Raw genomic sequence first — 16268 nt, forward strand, 5'->3', positions numbered from 1 at the left:
TGTACTCACTGGTTGCTGTGGTTCCACTGCACACACAGTGGCTTGCTGCGATTGGCCGTCTCCAGAAGCTTGAACTCAAGCAGGATGGGCTGGTCCAGGTGTCCGCCCACAAACGTCTGGTTGTTGAAGACAGAGACACTGACCACCGGGGAGTTCATTACCGGGTGTCTGGGAAGTCTGAGGGAGGGAGAGAGATTGCACAGTTACCGTACCGTAAGACTGAAGAAAAGTTTCATGTGCTGGTTAGGACAGTAAAAAATGACAAAGACAAGGTGAGCAGAGAGGAGCAGGATTTGTACACTAAATGGGGCTTAAATGACAGTTTATTGACACCTACTGGAAACTGGACAGTGTGTTACTTTGTAATTAAGCCCATAGTCAGTGTTGGGAAAGTTACTTACAAAATGTAATACAGTACATATGATTTATTACTGTCTTTTTTAAGTAATAAGTTACATTAAAATATTACTGTCTCTGAAAGGCAATGAGTTACACTACTTTTATATTACTTTTGAGTTACTTTCACCAAATGAACCGCAAAATAATGGCTAGGTATTTTAAATGCTAAAATGTAGTTTAGTGCAGCAACTGTGTAGGCCCTTAAGGCTACTAACAACAAGGCTACTGAATGACCCTTCAGGCCAGGGCCGGTTCTAGGCATTTTGGTGCCCTAGGCGAGATTATGATTTGGTGCCCCCCCCCCTCCAAGGAATACACAAGAGAGTATATAAAGAATAAATGAAAAATCTCTGCAAAAGATCAATACACTACAAAAACTGAAACGTATTGACATTATATAAATAAAGAAGGTTTCAAATGTATTAATTATTGTATGAACATGTTTTAATTGGGGGGTGGACGCCACATCCTCTAGGAGGGTCCAAGGGTATGCCCCCCCGGGAAGATTTTTTAAAACATTTTAAAGTAAAATGCTTCAATCTGGTGCACTTTGAGCACACAATTACTAGAGACTAGATTTAGACTCTAGGGGGTACAACTTTAAAACACCCATATGAAAAAGATCGGTTTACATTTTAATAACCAAATAACAAATACATTTAACTTATTTTATTTTTGTTGTTCATTCATATCTTATTTTACCTAGTTAACATTTATGTATTCATGCATTTTTTTTATAACTCCAGTTTTGAATTATATTTTTGGTTTACTGTCCTATAGACTATAGTATACATTGGAATGATTTCAAACCTGTTTTTATTTATCCTAATAATTATAAAGGAGTGCCTTGGAAATATGTGTTTACATAAATTGTGACCAAACCGTTTGAGGCCCACTGAGATAACTTAGACTAAAGTGAACTATCTAAACACTCAAGAGTCCTTTACCTCACTGAGCTGTAGTTATCAGCCTCAATCCAATAACACCTGTTGAGTCAACATCCCCCACTTTCATAACTTACAGTGCCCATCGTACAGGGCAAATTAAAAGTGTAACCGGGGTGAAAAGGGTGTTACCTTGTCATAATTATGAATGTTGTTACATCAAGGCTGAAAAACTAGGATGAGCCAAACAGTCAAAAATGTTTGTTTTCCTCCCAGAACTACCAACGCAGTGCCCCCCCCAGATCTGGCGCCCTAGGTGACTGCCTATGCCAAAAACCGGCCCTCCTTCAAGATCAGCCTGACTGATTACGTAAACACCAGGATAACTAATCTACCCGCACAATTTTTCTCTGGTGTCGGAATGTCTCACGATGTTAGTGAATTCTTAAAAAACAAAATACCATTTAATTTCGGGTTAAAATGTGTTGTAACTGCGTTACTGAGAATTGTAACGGGTAGTATATTACCCACATTTCATTAGTAATGCGTTACATTACTTTGTTACAGCAAAAAGTAATACATTACTGTAACTCCGTTACTTTTGTAACGCGTTACACCCAACACTGCCCGTAGGTTAGGTGAGAAAGAGAAGAGGGGGACAGTGGTGGGAGAAGAGGCGTGAGAGAAGAAGTGATACCATGAGCGAAAGGACAGAAAGTTACAGATGTTAAGATATCATCGATTATCAGTCAACTGACTTTTGATAATCAATCAATCAGTCGTTTAAGGTATCCTTTATGTATGAAGCAAAAATACTCAACCTTTTTAATTAGAGATTTTCAAATATAAAGATTAGCTGCCTTTATGTCAGTTTAATTATTTATCCACCTATATGGAATATATATTTTTGGGGTGATCAGAAAGAATGAGCCATTTGGAGATTTGGTATTAACCCTGTTTGCTTTACCACATTTTATAAACCAAATAAATGGTGCCACTTATTATTATTACATTTTTTTACACAATTATTTCAGGTTGATGGTTACATTTAAAGAAAAGTGTATTCAGTCTAAAATATGGTTCTAATAATGTGATACTCCTGTAATATAAAACAAATACATATGAGTAATCCAGCATGTTTCCTTCCTAAGAGGATTCAGACAGCTTCTGTAATGAGATTTGTTCTGAGTGAGATTGACTCCTACCTCACACCCCGCCTGTCTGTGTGATATTTTGGAGGGAGGGCGCCGCCCAGACTGCGATAGATCAGCAGGATGACGATGGTGATGGGCGGTTCTGGCAGGGAAACGGTGCGTCTGGCTGCCGTGTATTCTCCTGTCTGATTGGCTGAGATACTGATGGAGGCCGGATCAGTGTTCTGAGGACCCGCGGCTAAAACAGAGAAGTCTGTGTTAGTATCTTTGTTTCCGTTTACACTTTCAAACCTTTCATTCTGCTTGTGCGTCTGTTCTTACGCTCTTTCTCTGTGCGCTCCTTCTCCTTCCAGCTGTGTTGTTGTTGCTGTCGCTGTGGCACCAGGGCAGCAGGGGGCAGTATCACGTGCGTGTTGGGATCCCACAGGGTCTGGCCGCGGAACAGTGTGGTGTGGTAACGTGGGAAACGCCGCCGCACATGGGTCTGGTTTTCCACACGGTCCAGGTTCATGACTGACAAACAAACAGGCAGCAAGATTAGACACAATAGTAGAGTAGGCCTATGTCATGTTCAGAATACATAAACAGAAATAATGTCATTGATCCATCATTATGAGACCTTGGTATAATTACTAGTTGAAGTGTGACGAGTTGAAATGACAGGCAGTTTATATCTAAGACTATCATTTGAAGTATGTTTCGCTGCATTAGCTTCAATGTTGTAAAGAGGGCATAGAGAGCCAAAGACTTGCCGCTATTTTAAGCTAACCTCTATTCCATTATATTTTCTCATAAGGGTTTTGTTTTTGGGCCATATCATCAGATAAATTAATATCTATTATAGTACAGGACAGTTCAATTGAGCACTTTAAATCAAAGATAAAACAATCTTTGCTATCTAAATAGCATCTTACAAAAAATATTTTGCTGTATACTACAGACCTCATGGCGCACTAAACTACACTGCTGCCTAGACGCTACTACAGATTAACATAATGAAACGTTGTAGTAGTATGACTAATGTCTCCAAACAAAAGTAGTTATGATTTATTGCTGGTACTATACAATACAAAACAATTTATGGTGAAACCGAAATTGAATGTGTCGATAAACAAATGTATACTCTTTGAAGAGCAAATACAAAATCCATAAACACACACACACACATGAGCAAAGGAACTGTCGTATTATGGGAAATGAGGTGGCGAACAGAAAGTGCATAGTCAATTTGGAGTGTTCAATAATGAGTAAACACTTGAGCAAGCAACAGAAGTGGAGCAGCACTCCATACCGAGAGAGATCACTCAATATAACAGACATGTTGAACGTGTGTGTGTGTGTGTGTGTGTGTGTGTGTGTGTGTGTGTGTGTTGTTGTGTTAAGAGTCATTTTTTCTGATTTCCAAAGTCTGTAATGACAGTTTTGATGGAGAAACAAATGATTTATTAGAGAAATATCATTGAATATACCACATTTTAATGACTGATACCAACTGGAAAAAACAAAGAAATAACTAGTTTATTGGAAGCTAACAGATGGGTGCGTGACGGGTTCATCCATGTTTTTTCTGATGTTATTTTTCATATAGCATTTGGCTGAGAGCATTTACTGCCAGTGTGTGTGTGTAGGAGTGTGAAATGTAGTGTGGGCTGTATTTCTTATTCCTTCTGCTTTCACTGCTGATGCTGCTGCTAATTCTGCACCCTCCGTCTGGAGATGAGCATCAGGCTGTCAGTTTAAGATGATCTGACAGTGTTTGGCAGGGAAACGGTGAAGTAACAGAGACATGAGAGAAACATAGGACAGAAATAAAAGCAGGCAATTCATTTTGGTAAGTCTATTTTATATGTTGTTCAGGTCTGGGATTAACTGTGTTAGCAAACTACACTTAAGAAGCTGATGAAGCAATATCCACTAGTTTGTAACGTTGATAGGTTTCATTAGTTCTGGTTGTATGGCTTTTCTCGTGGATCCAAAATGTGTGAGTAGCCAAGAGCATTAACGTAGCGTGAAATTCATTGTCTGGCTTCATCCCTGCCAAAGCTGCTGTTGTTGCTCTTTCAACACCTCACATTGTTGAATATGGCAAGGATTATTAAACAGTATTTCAACACATCTCGAGAGTGAGAAACATACGTGTGACAAGATGACACAAACTAAGTAACACAGGACACATGGCCAAACCTACAGATGTATAGTACAGTATAAGAGTATAGTGTGTGTGTGTACATTTGTGTGTGTTATATTAGTCTCTTTCCAATTTAATTGATATGATTTTATAACATTTTTCACGAGTTAAAAGAGGTGTTCCAGCCTTTCATTGTGCGTGTGTGTGCGTGTGTGATTGTGCTCGTGTCTGTGTGTTTGTATTACTCTATGTGTGTGATCGTGTGTGTTCAGCATCTGTAAATCTATTCTAAGTGAAGCATGCTGGCCGTGTCGTTACAGAGCTTCAGGGTTTTTGTGCATGTGCTGGAAGATTGAGTGTGTGTGTGTGTGTGTGTGTGTGAGAGAGGGAGTGTGAAATCCATCTCTCTGTACTGCTGCCAGCGCTCTGCCTGTGCCATCATAATTTGCATTAGCGCTGTTCATCTCCCGCTTTACAATGAGTCATTCTTGCTCATTTCACAGCAGTGATTTACAGTATTCTAAGAAAAGCACTGCAAATCGTCTGTAAAGATTATCATTGTATTACTGACTTAGCCTCTTTTAGCGGCTCTGGTTAGAGATGATCTGTTGTAATATGTGTTGAGGCTCTGGCTGTGTGTGGAGTCATTCTGAACTCACCGATGTTTGGAGCAACCAGCGCCACAGGGTTGAGGTAGGTGAGCTTCATGTTCTGGGCCAGGTTCTGGGTGTACTGCTCCAGTAGCTCCGTCAGCTCCGCCGGGCCGCCCCCTGGGATGTGGTTCTGACTCTGAGCGAGAGCCCGCCACAGCCCCGAGGTACCAGGACCCAACAGAACACTGCAACCTCGCACCAGGTTCTGCAAGCAGAGGGAAGAGGAATGTTTAGTGATGGGAGAAAGGAAATGCACAAGAGTAGGTAGTGGAGATGTGTTTTTCAGCAGATAAAGAGACAACAATAACATATAAGACACAGAAAGTACACGTATCAAGATGTTGGATCAGAAAGGGAAAATGGAGATAGTAGATTACATTACATTGCATTTAGCTGACGCTTTTATCCAAAGCGACTTACAATAAATACATTCGACTAGATATGAAGAAAGGCGATTTTTTTTGTTGCAGAAACCAGCTAATACTACCCAAAGGATGCAGACAATAACGCCGAATAGAGGGAGTAACTTGAGTTTGAAACCGTTTCTGGTCGAGACATAACAATCTGAGGTTCATTATCACGTCCTGACCCCAATTATAGCTCCGTTTTACCACAGCGATGGTGCCATTAAGGCGCAGCGCCCCCTTTTCATTTCATAAACTGGTTATATATAGTCTAGACTGCACAGCGTTTCAAAATGTTCTGAACAAACAAAAGAGTCATCTCAAAGATCAAGGGAGAGAGAGAAAGAGAGGGAAATGCTTCATGTGATTCTTTGCAGTCTGACTGCACCAGACCCAGTAAAGCACTGCAGTCTCACACGAGGCTCCGGGGAGAAGAAACGCACGAGAAAACCCTCAGACCGACAACGAACACAATATAGACTGCATTATAGGAACAACGTGGTGGATTGTAGGAAGAGTCAGGAACAAGGACTGTGGCTAAGGAAGTGGCAATGAGAAGGGAAATATAAAACATATAGCTATAAAAAGAAGGTTAACCTTGGCTCAGAGATGGAAGGAAAGAGAGAAAGGTGGCCTGGAAAGCACATTGATAGTTGTGATTGGAAGGAGATTGTGAGCAAGGAGAGTGATTGTTGAAGCTATTGGAGTATTTATGCAAATTCCTGCAAAAGGTCTTGCGCAACATGATTTGACTGAAGTAGTGATAGCAAATAGGATAAGGACATTTGCAGTCCAGTTTCCGTTCATCATAATGTGGTCAAGTTGAGAAAAGCAGTAACTTAAATGATATTATTCAGATTGAAAATAGGGCTTTCCTCGATAGAAATGCAATGCAGGGTCTTAAGCTCCACACCCTATCAGGTTGTACACTGTGCTAACAAGGATGGCCTGGTTTTGTCTACCGAAATATAAAGAGGCTGAAAAACAATGGAGAAGCACAGAGCTGCAGCAGATGAGAGGATTACAGGCTGAGGAGGAGCAGGGCACACAGGGCGACTGGGAGGCAGCACGACACCGGTTACAACATAGCTCTAGAAAACATGTTGTATTTCTAAACTATTCGAACCAAACCATTTTTAAATCGCATTCGATTTCTTAAATTGTATTTCTTTATTAATAACATTCCCATCTCTTCTGACCCTTCATTTTTGTAGATTCCCACTATGAGAAATACATTACCAACCTGTTGGGCGGTGCATTGGTGTCCGAATGACCGCTGTTTGATGAATATTTCATTCACACGATATGTGATTTTCTCTGCCTCATTATAAAACTAATTTGGCATATTTTTGCCGTGTACTTGATGAGACGTGAGCCCTATCTGGAGTATACTCTCTCTTGACAGAGAGATGTCTTCCTCATCGCCAGGTTCCCCATGTGAAGACTCCTCTTGCCTCCCTTCCTTTGTTTCTCCTGCAGCCACGGGGCTCCGCTACCACCGCTGGGTTACTATAGTAACTGTGTTCTACATTACCTGTTCGTCTGGCCTAAAGGCTGCTGCTTAACGTGACGTGTAAAGTATTACCAGATATATGATATCTATTTTTTATGGGTGAGAATATATGGGCTGCCTGCCGCTCCTCTCCAGCGGTGCCAGGGTAAACCAGAGCCGCCTCATTAACTCAGGATGATGATATGTGGGCAGCACCGAGGTACAGGTTACAATGAGGCGAGTTCAGGTTCTGTTTTCTAGGAACTGCAAACTGAATATATAAATCATGACTGTACACATGTGGCATCATAAGGCTGCTTATATTGCTGTAGAGAAACACTCCGAATGTTAAACCCTAATGACCAAATTTCTGATTTACTGTCAGGAGAAACAGTAAAGTCAGATGTCAGACAGGAAGAGGTTTTAATTTCACTCACTACAGCATGATGTCAATGCTGCTGCTGTGTTGCTACAGCAACTGTACTTGTTAGCCAATGTATTGATCACAAGCAGCAATACACTGTACCAGGCGTGAGGCTCTGATGCTCTCGAGTTCACCAACAAAGTACTCATGTTCATTTAAGATCGTTATGAATGAGTGTTTATAAATAATTAGTCATCATTTAGACTTTATTTAACGAGTCAGGCTCTGACAGATGCTGTTTGTAAAAATAGGGAGTAAAGAAATATGGGATGGCATCCCTTCTCTTTTATTCACAGTGTGATAACGGCAGCCAGTGTGCAACAAGTGTGTATTAAATCAGAGAAACGGGAGTGCTTTTTATTTCATTGATCACCTCAGAGGAAAAGATGCGCTCTTCCTTTAACTCGGTGAATGTACAGCACAGTAGATACAATGTGACAACCACATGGCATCAACTACAAGGAGCTTGTATTCAGGGCTCGACATTAAGGACTGCCCGATGGCCCGGGGCCATCTAGCATTTAGCTCGGGCAATGAAGCCTCACCTGCTGGTTGCCCAATCGGGCAATCTATTATGCCAGTATCATGCAGCTCGCGGATCCAGTAATGAGTGACCCGACAGTAAAACTAAACACATCTATAAATAGTTTAGGTAGTTTGAGAAGTAATTAAAATAGCTACGTGTGATATTCTAACCTGAAGTGTGCGTTTTGTCCGCTCACCGCTGCATGTGATTATGCAGAGCTGCGTGTCGACTCGGCAGCAGCAGCTGATCTCTCTCTCCCGTCAGATTAGACTTCACTCGCGTTTATGTCCATATCGATCAGATCCAGCTAGTTCTAGCTAATGATATGACTACCTGCTTATTAAAAGACAACTACACAATAAGTGTCGCTATGCAACTGGGTGAGGCCACAAAGTATAGCGCAGCATTATGCATTTGTTTACATGCCCACCGGAACCCCGAGGCATTACCAACAGATCAACGCACAATCAACCCATACAGGACATCTCTTTCTCCACATTAAGTGTTAGACATTAGAGTTGACTATTCTTGTCTGTCACATAAGTGGCGCAACTGAATACTACCCGGACAATGAATCGAATGCAACCACATTTTCGCGGGAATTTCAGTTTGTTACGGATTCTGATGCTGAATACATAATGATCAAATAATTTAAAGTCAGAGTGTATTACAATGTTTCTTAGTCTACCAAAGCAAGGTGAACAACCTGGAAAGAAGAGAAAGACTGAGCTGCAGCCCCCCCCCGAAAAAAGAGAATCAAAGTCATAGATATGTGCCCAATAATATTTTCTTCAAAGTAAATATTCAATATTTTTTCTTCAAAAGTAAATATTTTCTTCATAAGTAAATATGGGCATAACATGTTTTAATAGATACTTTTTTTTATGGTGGTCCAGAGACAGGAATATAATTTCACATTTGTTATGATATAAATGATTTGTTATGGTGGTCCAGAGACAGGGATTATAATTTGACATTTTGACATTATGCGTTTGCTCATCAAGCACCTGGAGAAAAGATTCCAAGATCTCCAGAAAGGGAGTGTCCCTTCAACATTTTCCATCTTCAACCCCAGTCAGTGGCCCTCTGACAGACAGAGGGCCATTGAGTCGTTGAATCAGCAAACACAAACAAGAAGAAGTGAAATTAAGAATACAATTGAAATTGTACAATATAATATTGTGGTGGTTCATCTTATAATTCTAGAGAATGCACCAGACAGCATCTAAGACCTGCAGGTCCCCCAAACCTTTTGTGAGTCATTTCGTCCGCGCGCATTTTTCAGGGCCATCTCTATTGGACTCAGGGCCATCTGTAAATTAGCTTAGATGGCCCATAGGGCCATCTCCCAAAATCCTTAATGTCATGCCCTGTTGTATTGCTTATATAGAACCACAAAATAAACAGAGTGAAGGTCACAGGATCTTTTAACGCTGGAAATATTTTTAAAATGCCCCCTAATACATAGATTTGTGTGTATTACTGTTCAAATGTAAGTGTTTTTACAAAAGCTTAACTATATTAACTAAAATGTTTTAATTTAATTACAAAACGACATAGATGATACTACCACACCTACTCAGTTTCTATAGCAACCTGCTCTTAGCCCCAACAATGACGGTATGCATCATTTCAACTGTGTTATAGTTGTCATCAGGTGGAAACATCTTTCCTGTTAGCATAAATTATGAAAGGCTCCTCTGGCTCAAGTGCAGAAACATGTGAGAGCCAAAGAAATGCCTTTAAACTGCCCTCTATGGCCCCGGCTGAATATGAATCACCTCCCTCTGCATAAACATGCTGGAACTTACTCTTCAGATAAAGATACATAAATGATTATGTCAGGTAGTGTGAGATTACTATTCAACACTATACTTCTCATATAAATACTGTACAAAGACCTCAGCCTTAAGAGATAAGAGAAAGTAAAAATCTTGAATAAAAAAAACAATTGATATCAGTGATGCATTTCAAACAGAATGGCATAATACGTTTATTAGACAATGTAATACTGTAAGTAACAACTATGGAAAGACTTTAACAATGTTCTTTATAACAAGATCAGAGCCACCATTGTTGGAGGCTCTGTGTGTCTGGAGCTGCACGAAACTAAAAGATTTCTGGAAAAATGTCAATGCAACTATAACAAACATGATGGGATATTCTGTTCCAGACACATGTGCTCTGCTGTGCCTTAGGAACACAGAGGCCCTGTTTACCTGGCAAAGCTTATAGAGATCAGATGTATAGAGAACAAGAAAGTGGTATACAGCTGAGCCTCCAGGGAAATAACAAAGATTCTATTCAATGGAAATGCCGACATACAAACTAAAATATAAAGGCGATATGTACCACAAGACCAAGGAAAAATGTCAATACGTAACTGAACGCTTACTTTTCTCATGATATAAGTGAGAATGTTTTGCTGTTTAGCTACGTATTGCATTGATTGATGCTCATGATGTTACGTCCAGAGCTGGAAACACAATAAAAGTAATACTTTACCATGACTTCTAATAATTGTACTATTACTTTTATTACTACTACTGTAGATGTGTACTGTAGCAAAGTGTAACAATGTGTGTTTGAAAGACGGAAAGGAACATTTGACTAATTACATTTTCCCCACGATTTGAAATTAAACTCTCCCGCTTAATGAAAATGTTTACACTGTTGTCAGCATGTCAATTTTACTTCACTGTTTCCATAGTGATGTGCAATGTGTCAACTACTGACACCAGATTGGGCGGGGTTTACTTAATATAATTGCCAGCCACTCACTTGTGATGCATGGACATCTCATTTGCTGTCAGCTGAAGTTGATGTGTACGCTAAATATTTACAGCAAAATGATACGGAGATCTCTGTTGGCGCCTTTATGTCAAAACGCTGACACGCTAAAATGATCCTCAGCTGAAGCGGCTGTATCAGGTGAAATGAGACGCTGTCAGTTCATTTGGGGAAATGACATGTTGCAGTATGAGCTACTGTCACTGCATCGCCATAGCAACATTACCTCCCATATCAGAAAAAAAAGACATCACGCTGAAGAACTCGTCAAAGCATCTGTACACGATATCAATCATATCTGCAGTTTTAAATAACAGCATGTCTTCTGGCAGACTGTTGTTGCTGGTAGCAGTATACTGTATATAGTGGAAATCTGGTATAGTCCTTGAAATAACCTAAATAACCTATAAATCATTACATTTGTGATAGTAGAATATCAAACCCAAAAATGCTATCAAGTATTCAAGTGTGCAGATTAGCTAGTCGTTACTGTACACTCGTCTTTGTTAACAATGCCAGGTAAGTCTGTTCAAACAGAGAGGATACAGAGTTCATAACAAGCTAGGATTTCCATGCATTGAAATCAACTTCACAGAGTACTGGATTCACAATCACCATCTTGCCTGTCATGTTTCATAACTTGGACATTTGATGCACTTTAAAGATACTTTAAATGTACCTCTCATCAATATGTGTGGCTTGAATAGGAAAATGTTTAATTACCAACACGTCAATACAACTTCACATGTGACCTTTAAGAAGAGTTTGCTATGGTTTAAAATCATTATTCAATAAGATAAGATGGACTTGTATTAATCCCTCGTGGGGAAATTGTTTCTCTGCATTTGACCCATCCTAGTGTTAGGAGCAGTGTGCTGCCATTTAGGGAACGGTGCCTTGCTCAGGGACACCTCGGTAGCACTTGGTCTTGCCGGGACTTGAACTGGTGACCTTCCAGTTGCCAAGCCAAGTCCCTATCGACATCGCCACCACCGCCATGCAATGAATGGGTGCCTCCTGACAATGCTGCTTTTGGGTATTGTGTATCGGATTTCAACAGCGAGGTGAATCATAAATGCCAATTACATCCCTTGTTAATGGCAAATACTCCATATATCCCACCATATGCTACAGCAAGAAACATAGCTTCACAACTGCCCTCACTGCTCGCCCTCTTACAGAGACATATGAACAGATGTCAGAGTGACTCACAGGGAGAAAGGAAACGCAGTGAAATGGATAATTGAATCGTGTTCCTTTTCTTACCTCATTAAAATGTGCGTCCTGAGTAGCGGTGAGTCCGAAGCCGGTCTGTTGGGTCTCAAAGGTCAGGAGGCGGGACAGCAGCCGCTCGGCGATCTGCAAGTCGTTGCCGTAGAGTCGGGTGGTTGCCTCGGTGACGTCACGGAGCTGGTGAGCCAGTTTCTTCTCCATGATGGTGTTCAGCTCCGTCTCGTTCCGCTCCAGAGAATCAAGCTGAACATGCAGACACCGACAAACAAGTTACTACATCCACTCTTTAAATATATTTAACAATGACTGGAAATGAATATGAAGATATAAATATGAACAGCAACGGTGCGGATTGTCAACAAGCATCGTAGTTCATGAAGCAGCGTACACATATAACATATCTAACCAACCCAATACAAGTACGAGAACAAGTCTCTTATCCACCTCTATCCCAGGTCTGATCTGACTTAAAGCGTGCCCCTTTCTGTGCATCCCGCCACAACATTGAAATAAATCCCATTGTTCAAAAGAAGAGACATTTAATTAAAAAGTTGACCAACTAAAAGGTTCAAAAACCATTTTGGAGATCCATAAGATAATATACAGAAACGTCCAAATGGATTGCATTTATCTTTCGGCTACATCTTAGATTAGGCCAGAATTCTGCACTTGTCACGGTATAAATAGACATTTTAGGTCCCATTAAGACACGTGTTTAATTGTATAAGTGTAATTATTAGTAGTGTAATTACTCCACATACAGCAGCATTGAGCTCCACAAATGGAGGAGAGGTGCAGTTGTAAAGGTCCGGCTCCAGCCATCCTCGCTCCGCATCACAGTGTCTGATAGCTGCACCTGTGAGGAGGCAAAACACAAAGACCTTAAGGATGGAATTTGTATATACATTTAAGTTCAGAATGTACACAAGGTTGCATGTGAGTATATGCATATCTAAGTGTTTAAATGCATTAGTGTGTACTGACCGACGGAGCCTTTGGGGCAGGGCACTGCGGCCGGCAGGTTGAATTTGGTCCGAGGCCACCAGATCCCCTGAGTGATGGTCTTTGGACAACCATCGTAAATAACTGCAGAGAGGAAGAACAAATATTTTAAATCATTCTTATCAGTTCAATTAACTTTTAATAACATAGCAAAAAGCCATTAAATATGTGGAAATGTTTTTCATTTGACTCGCAGGGAAGAAAATAATAAAAAGAATGAGAATAAAATACCAGCTATAAATTAAAGTAAGTAATTACAAAATGGAATGTGGAGAGTGAAGAAGCTGCACAGAAGAAAAGATACAAACAATTATCGGGGGCTTGGTAGAAAGAAAATTAATATAATCCAACGTTTTTTTTGTGATTTCACGAACGAAAGTTTGGACAAAACACAAGCCTATTGAAAGCCAGAAGAAAAGAAGAATCTGATATCCTATTATAGACTGTAATGATATTCATTTCTGTTAAACTCCATGAATGATTTACTCTGCATAAAGACTGGTTTAAAACCCTTCTTGGAAATCATACATCGTCTCTCACACGATAGCGTTTTTGGTCTTACTTGCCAAGGGAATATTATACTAAAGAAACAAAGAAGTATCAAATTATTTTGGCTATTTTTGGAGAACAACACTGACAAAACTAAAATACTTAAGCCGGCTTTGCAAACTATTGTTAAACAGCAGATGTCTTTGTTCAATCCTTTGGTTATTTGTGTCAGTGAACTGCATAGTAGCTTTAAGAGACACATACTTAGCGAATTAGTAAAAGTGTAAAAACAATTTCACAGTTCTTTTCCCCAATCGACAGATATGTCTCAGATCCAAAAATAGATACATTACTTGTTATTATTTGTTGGGTAAAACAGAGTCATTTAACATGTCTGAAACAGAAGATATAAACCTCCTCACCATCACATCCTGTCGTTGTGACCTCAGCGAAGGGGCTGTCACATGCGTTGCACTGGCGACCAATCACGCCGGGCCTGCACTGGCACTGGCCTGTCTCTGGGTCACATGACCGCGAGAAGGAACCCACCGGGTAGCAGTCACATGGCAGGCAGGTGTCAGAGCCTCGCGCACGGTAGTGAAACTCCTGAACACACACACACACACACACACACACACACACACACACACACACACACACACACACACACACACACACACACACACACACACACACACACACACACACACACACACACACACACACACACACACACACACACACACACACACACACACCACACACACACACACACACACACACACACACACACACACACACACACACACACACACACACACACACACACACACACACACACAATGCATAATTAGGCACAGTGATCAAACTCAATCAGACAAATGTAAATGTCACGCTGCCAAGAGCAGTGGCAGTGATTACATCAGCCCAGGATTTACAATCACACAGAGGATAGGGCTGTGACAGGGACATGACTACAAGAGCAACAGTTCATGCGTGATGTGAAGAGAGCCAGAGATAAAGGAAAGATGTTAACTGTTTAGTTTGCCAAACTGAGGGGAAAAAAATGCATAATAATAATATATATATATATATATAGATATATTATGTTATTATTAGATATGCTTCTACATTCATCTGCTGACGGTAAAAAGGATTCTCTGTGTTAAGATGTCATTTGAATTATTTCCAACTAATGAATTGAAACCCCATATCAGGCCCAAATGATCAGGCTAGCGTTTCAGGGTATTCTTAAATGTCTGAAGTGGATCTTTAAGGAGAGTTGTAATTACCAAACAATCAGCCTGGAGCAGCGTTGTGTTGCATTTTACAAGTCATTTGTTCTTGTGTTATTGTCTTAATCATGGACAGGGCACTAAAGAGTCAAATCCCCAAACATAATAATAATACAATTTAAAAAAACGGTTTCAACAAGAACAATACCTTTAAAGGGTCCACAGTGTTAATTGCAAACGTGTGCTCAGCACAATTACAAATATTAAGATGCACTTGATTATCTTGAAAACAAAATATGTTTTCTTGAACTGAAGGGCAATACACACTTATTAAAATCATTGTGATGCTTGAATAAAAGTGTTTCTATATTGTGAGCATCAAAAGCTGTAAAAAAGCCTTTATTTCAAAGCTCGGTTCTTTATAGAACTAAGAACAAGGAGCAAAGGGCAACATCTGGTTAAGTACGTTGTTCAAGGGCAATATCAGAGATTAAAGATTAGGGTCAAAAAATCAGATTAGGGAACGGATAAAACAGGGTTAAAATGCTAGCTACACATATATATATATATATATATATACACATGTCAAACAAAGCAGAAGTATAGATATGTAGGGATGATCCCTGTATCATGGTTGAATTATTCTATATGTCTGGCTTAGCCTGTCGGACCGCCACACTGCGAGATGATTACTCTGTCTGGGATAAACCAAAGTGAGAGTTACACCACTTAAGTCCTTCTAATCCTGACGGTATTAGTATCAATGCCATGATGTGAAACGTCATAGCAACAGGTCTGTAAACACTCAATAGAGCTTTGAACAGCTACCGTATAATAGTTGTGACGTATGATGAATATATCCAGTAAATTAAAAACGTAAAACATCTACATTTAATAGAAAAAGAACATTCATTTTTAGAGCAAAACAACGTTTCTATTCACAGATGTCGGATTTTCACGCGTGTGGTTACCTTGCAGTGACACAGTCCGCTGGTCTTGTTGCAGTCGGGGTCGAAGCCTTTGTTGGCGTCACAGTGACACGGCCCGCAGGTGGGAGACCCCCACCACCCCCTGGGACACTGGTGATCGATCCTGCACACACACACGAGTCAGACCAGGAATCAGTAAGGAAAAAGAGAGCAAAGGGGCAGCCGAGCATGTCCAACACTTTGATTTGCTCATCAAAGGAACCCTCAGATTTGTAACCAATAAATCAACTGATGAGCTTGACACAAAGAAAAGAAAGAGAAACACAGTCGGTGAGAAAAGGAGAGGTGGGGGAAACAAAGAGAGGGATGACACTGAGAGAAGATATTGATAGTGAAAGGTGCAGGGAGAAGCTGGAGAGGAAAACAAGTTGAAAGAATAACAAATAATTCAGCTTTCAGTTATAGACCGTCATTACATGTAAGCAACAATACCTGTATCTATTCATTCAGATGTAATATCTCTCTG

The 16268-nt window shown here is 40.3% G+C and overlaps 1 protein-coding gene across 1 annotated transcript in view; it reads right to left on the reverse strand.

Moving 5' to 3' along the window:
- celsr3 (cadherin, EGF LAG seven-pass G-type receptor 3) overlaps positions 1 to 16268 on the reverse strand; it is a 127021-nt gene that overhangs the window by 25409 nt on the left and 85344 nt on the right. The window contains exons 16-24 of the mRNA XM_034087251.2: positions 15785 to 15905; positions 14001 to 14184; positions 13072 to 13173; positions 12849 to 12943; positions 12121 to 12330; positions 5225 to 5423; positions 2759 to 2950; positions 2489 to 2675; positions 10 to 177 (exon numbers count right to left, since the gene is read on the reverse strand). Of these exons, the coding sequence (XP_033943142.1) occupies positions 10 to 177; positions 2489 to 2675; positions 2759 to 2950; positions 5225 to 5423; positions 12121 to 12330; positions 12849 to 12943; positions 13072 to 13173; positions 14001 to 14184; positions 15785 to 15905 (1458 nt within the window). The remainder of the gene's footprint in view (positions 1 to 9; positions 178 to 2488; positions 2676 to 2758; positions 2951 to 5224; positions 5424 to 12120; positions 12331 to 12848; positions 12944 to 13071; positions 13174 to 14000; positions 14185 to 15784; positions 15906 to 16268) is intronic.

Source organism: Pseudochaenichthys georgianus, chromosome 7 (genome assembly GCF_902827115.2).
Source record: "Pseudochaenichthys georgianus chromosome 7, fPseGeo1.2, whole genome shotgun sequence".
Lineage (NCBI taxonomy): Eukaryota > Metazoa > Chordata > Actinopteri > Perciformes > Channichthyidae > Pseudochaenichthys > Pseudochaenichthys georgianus.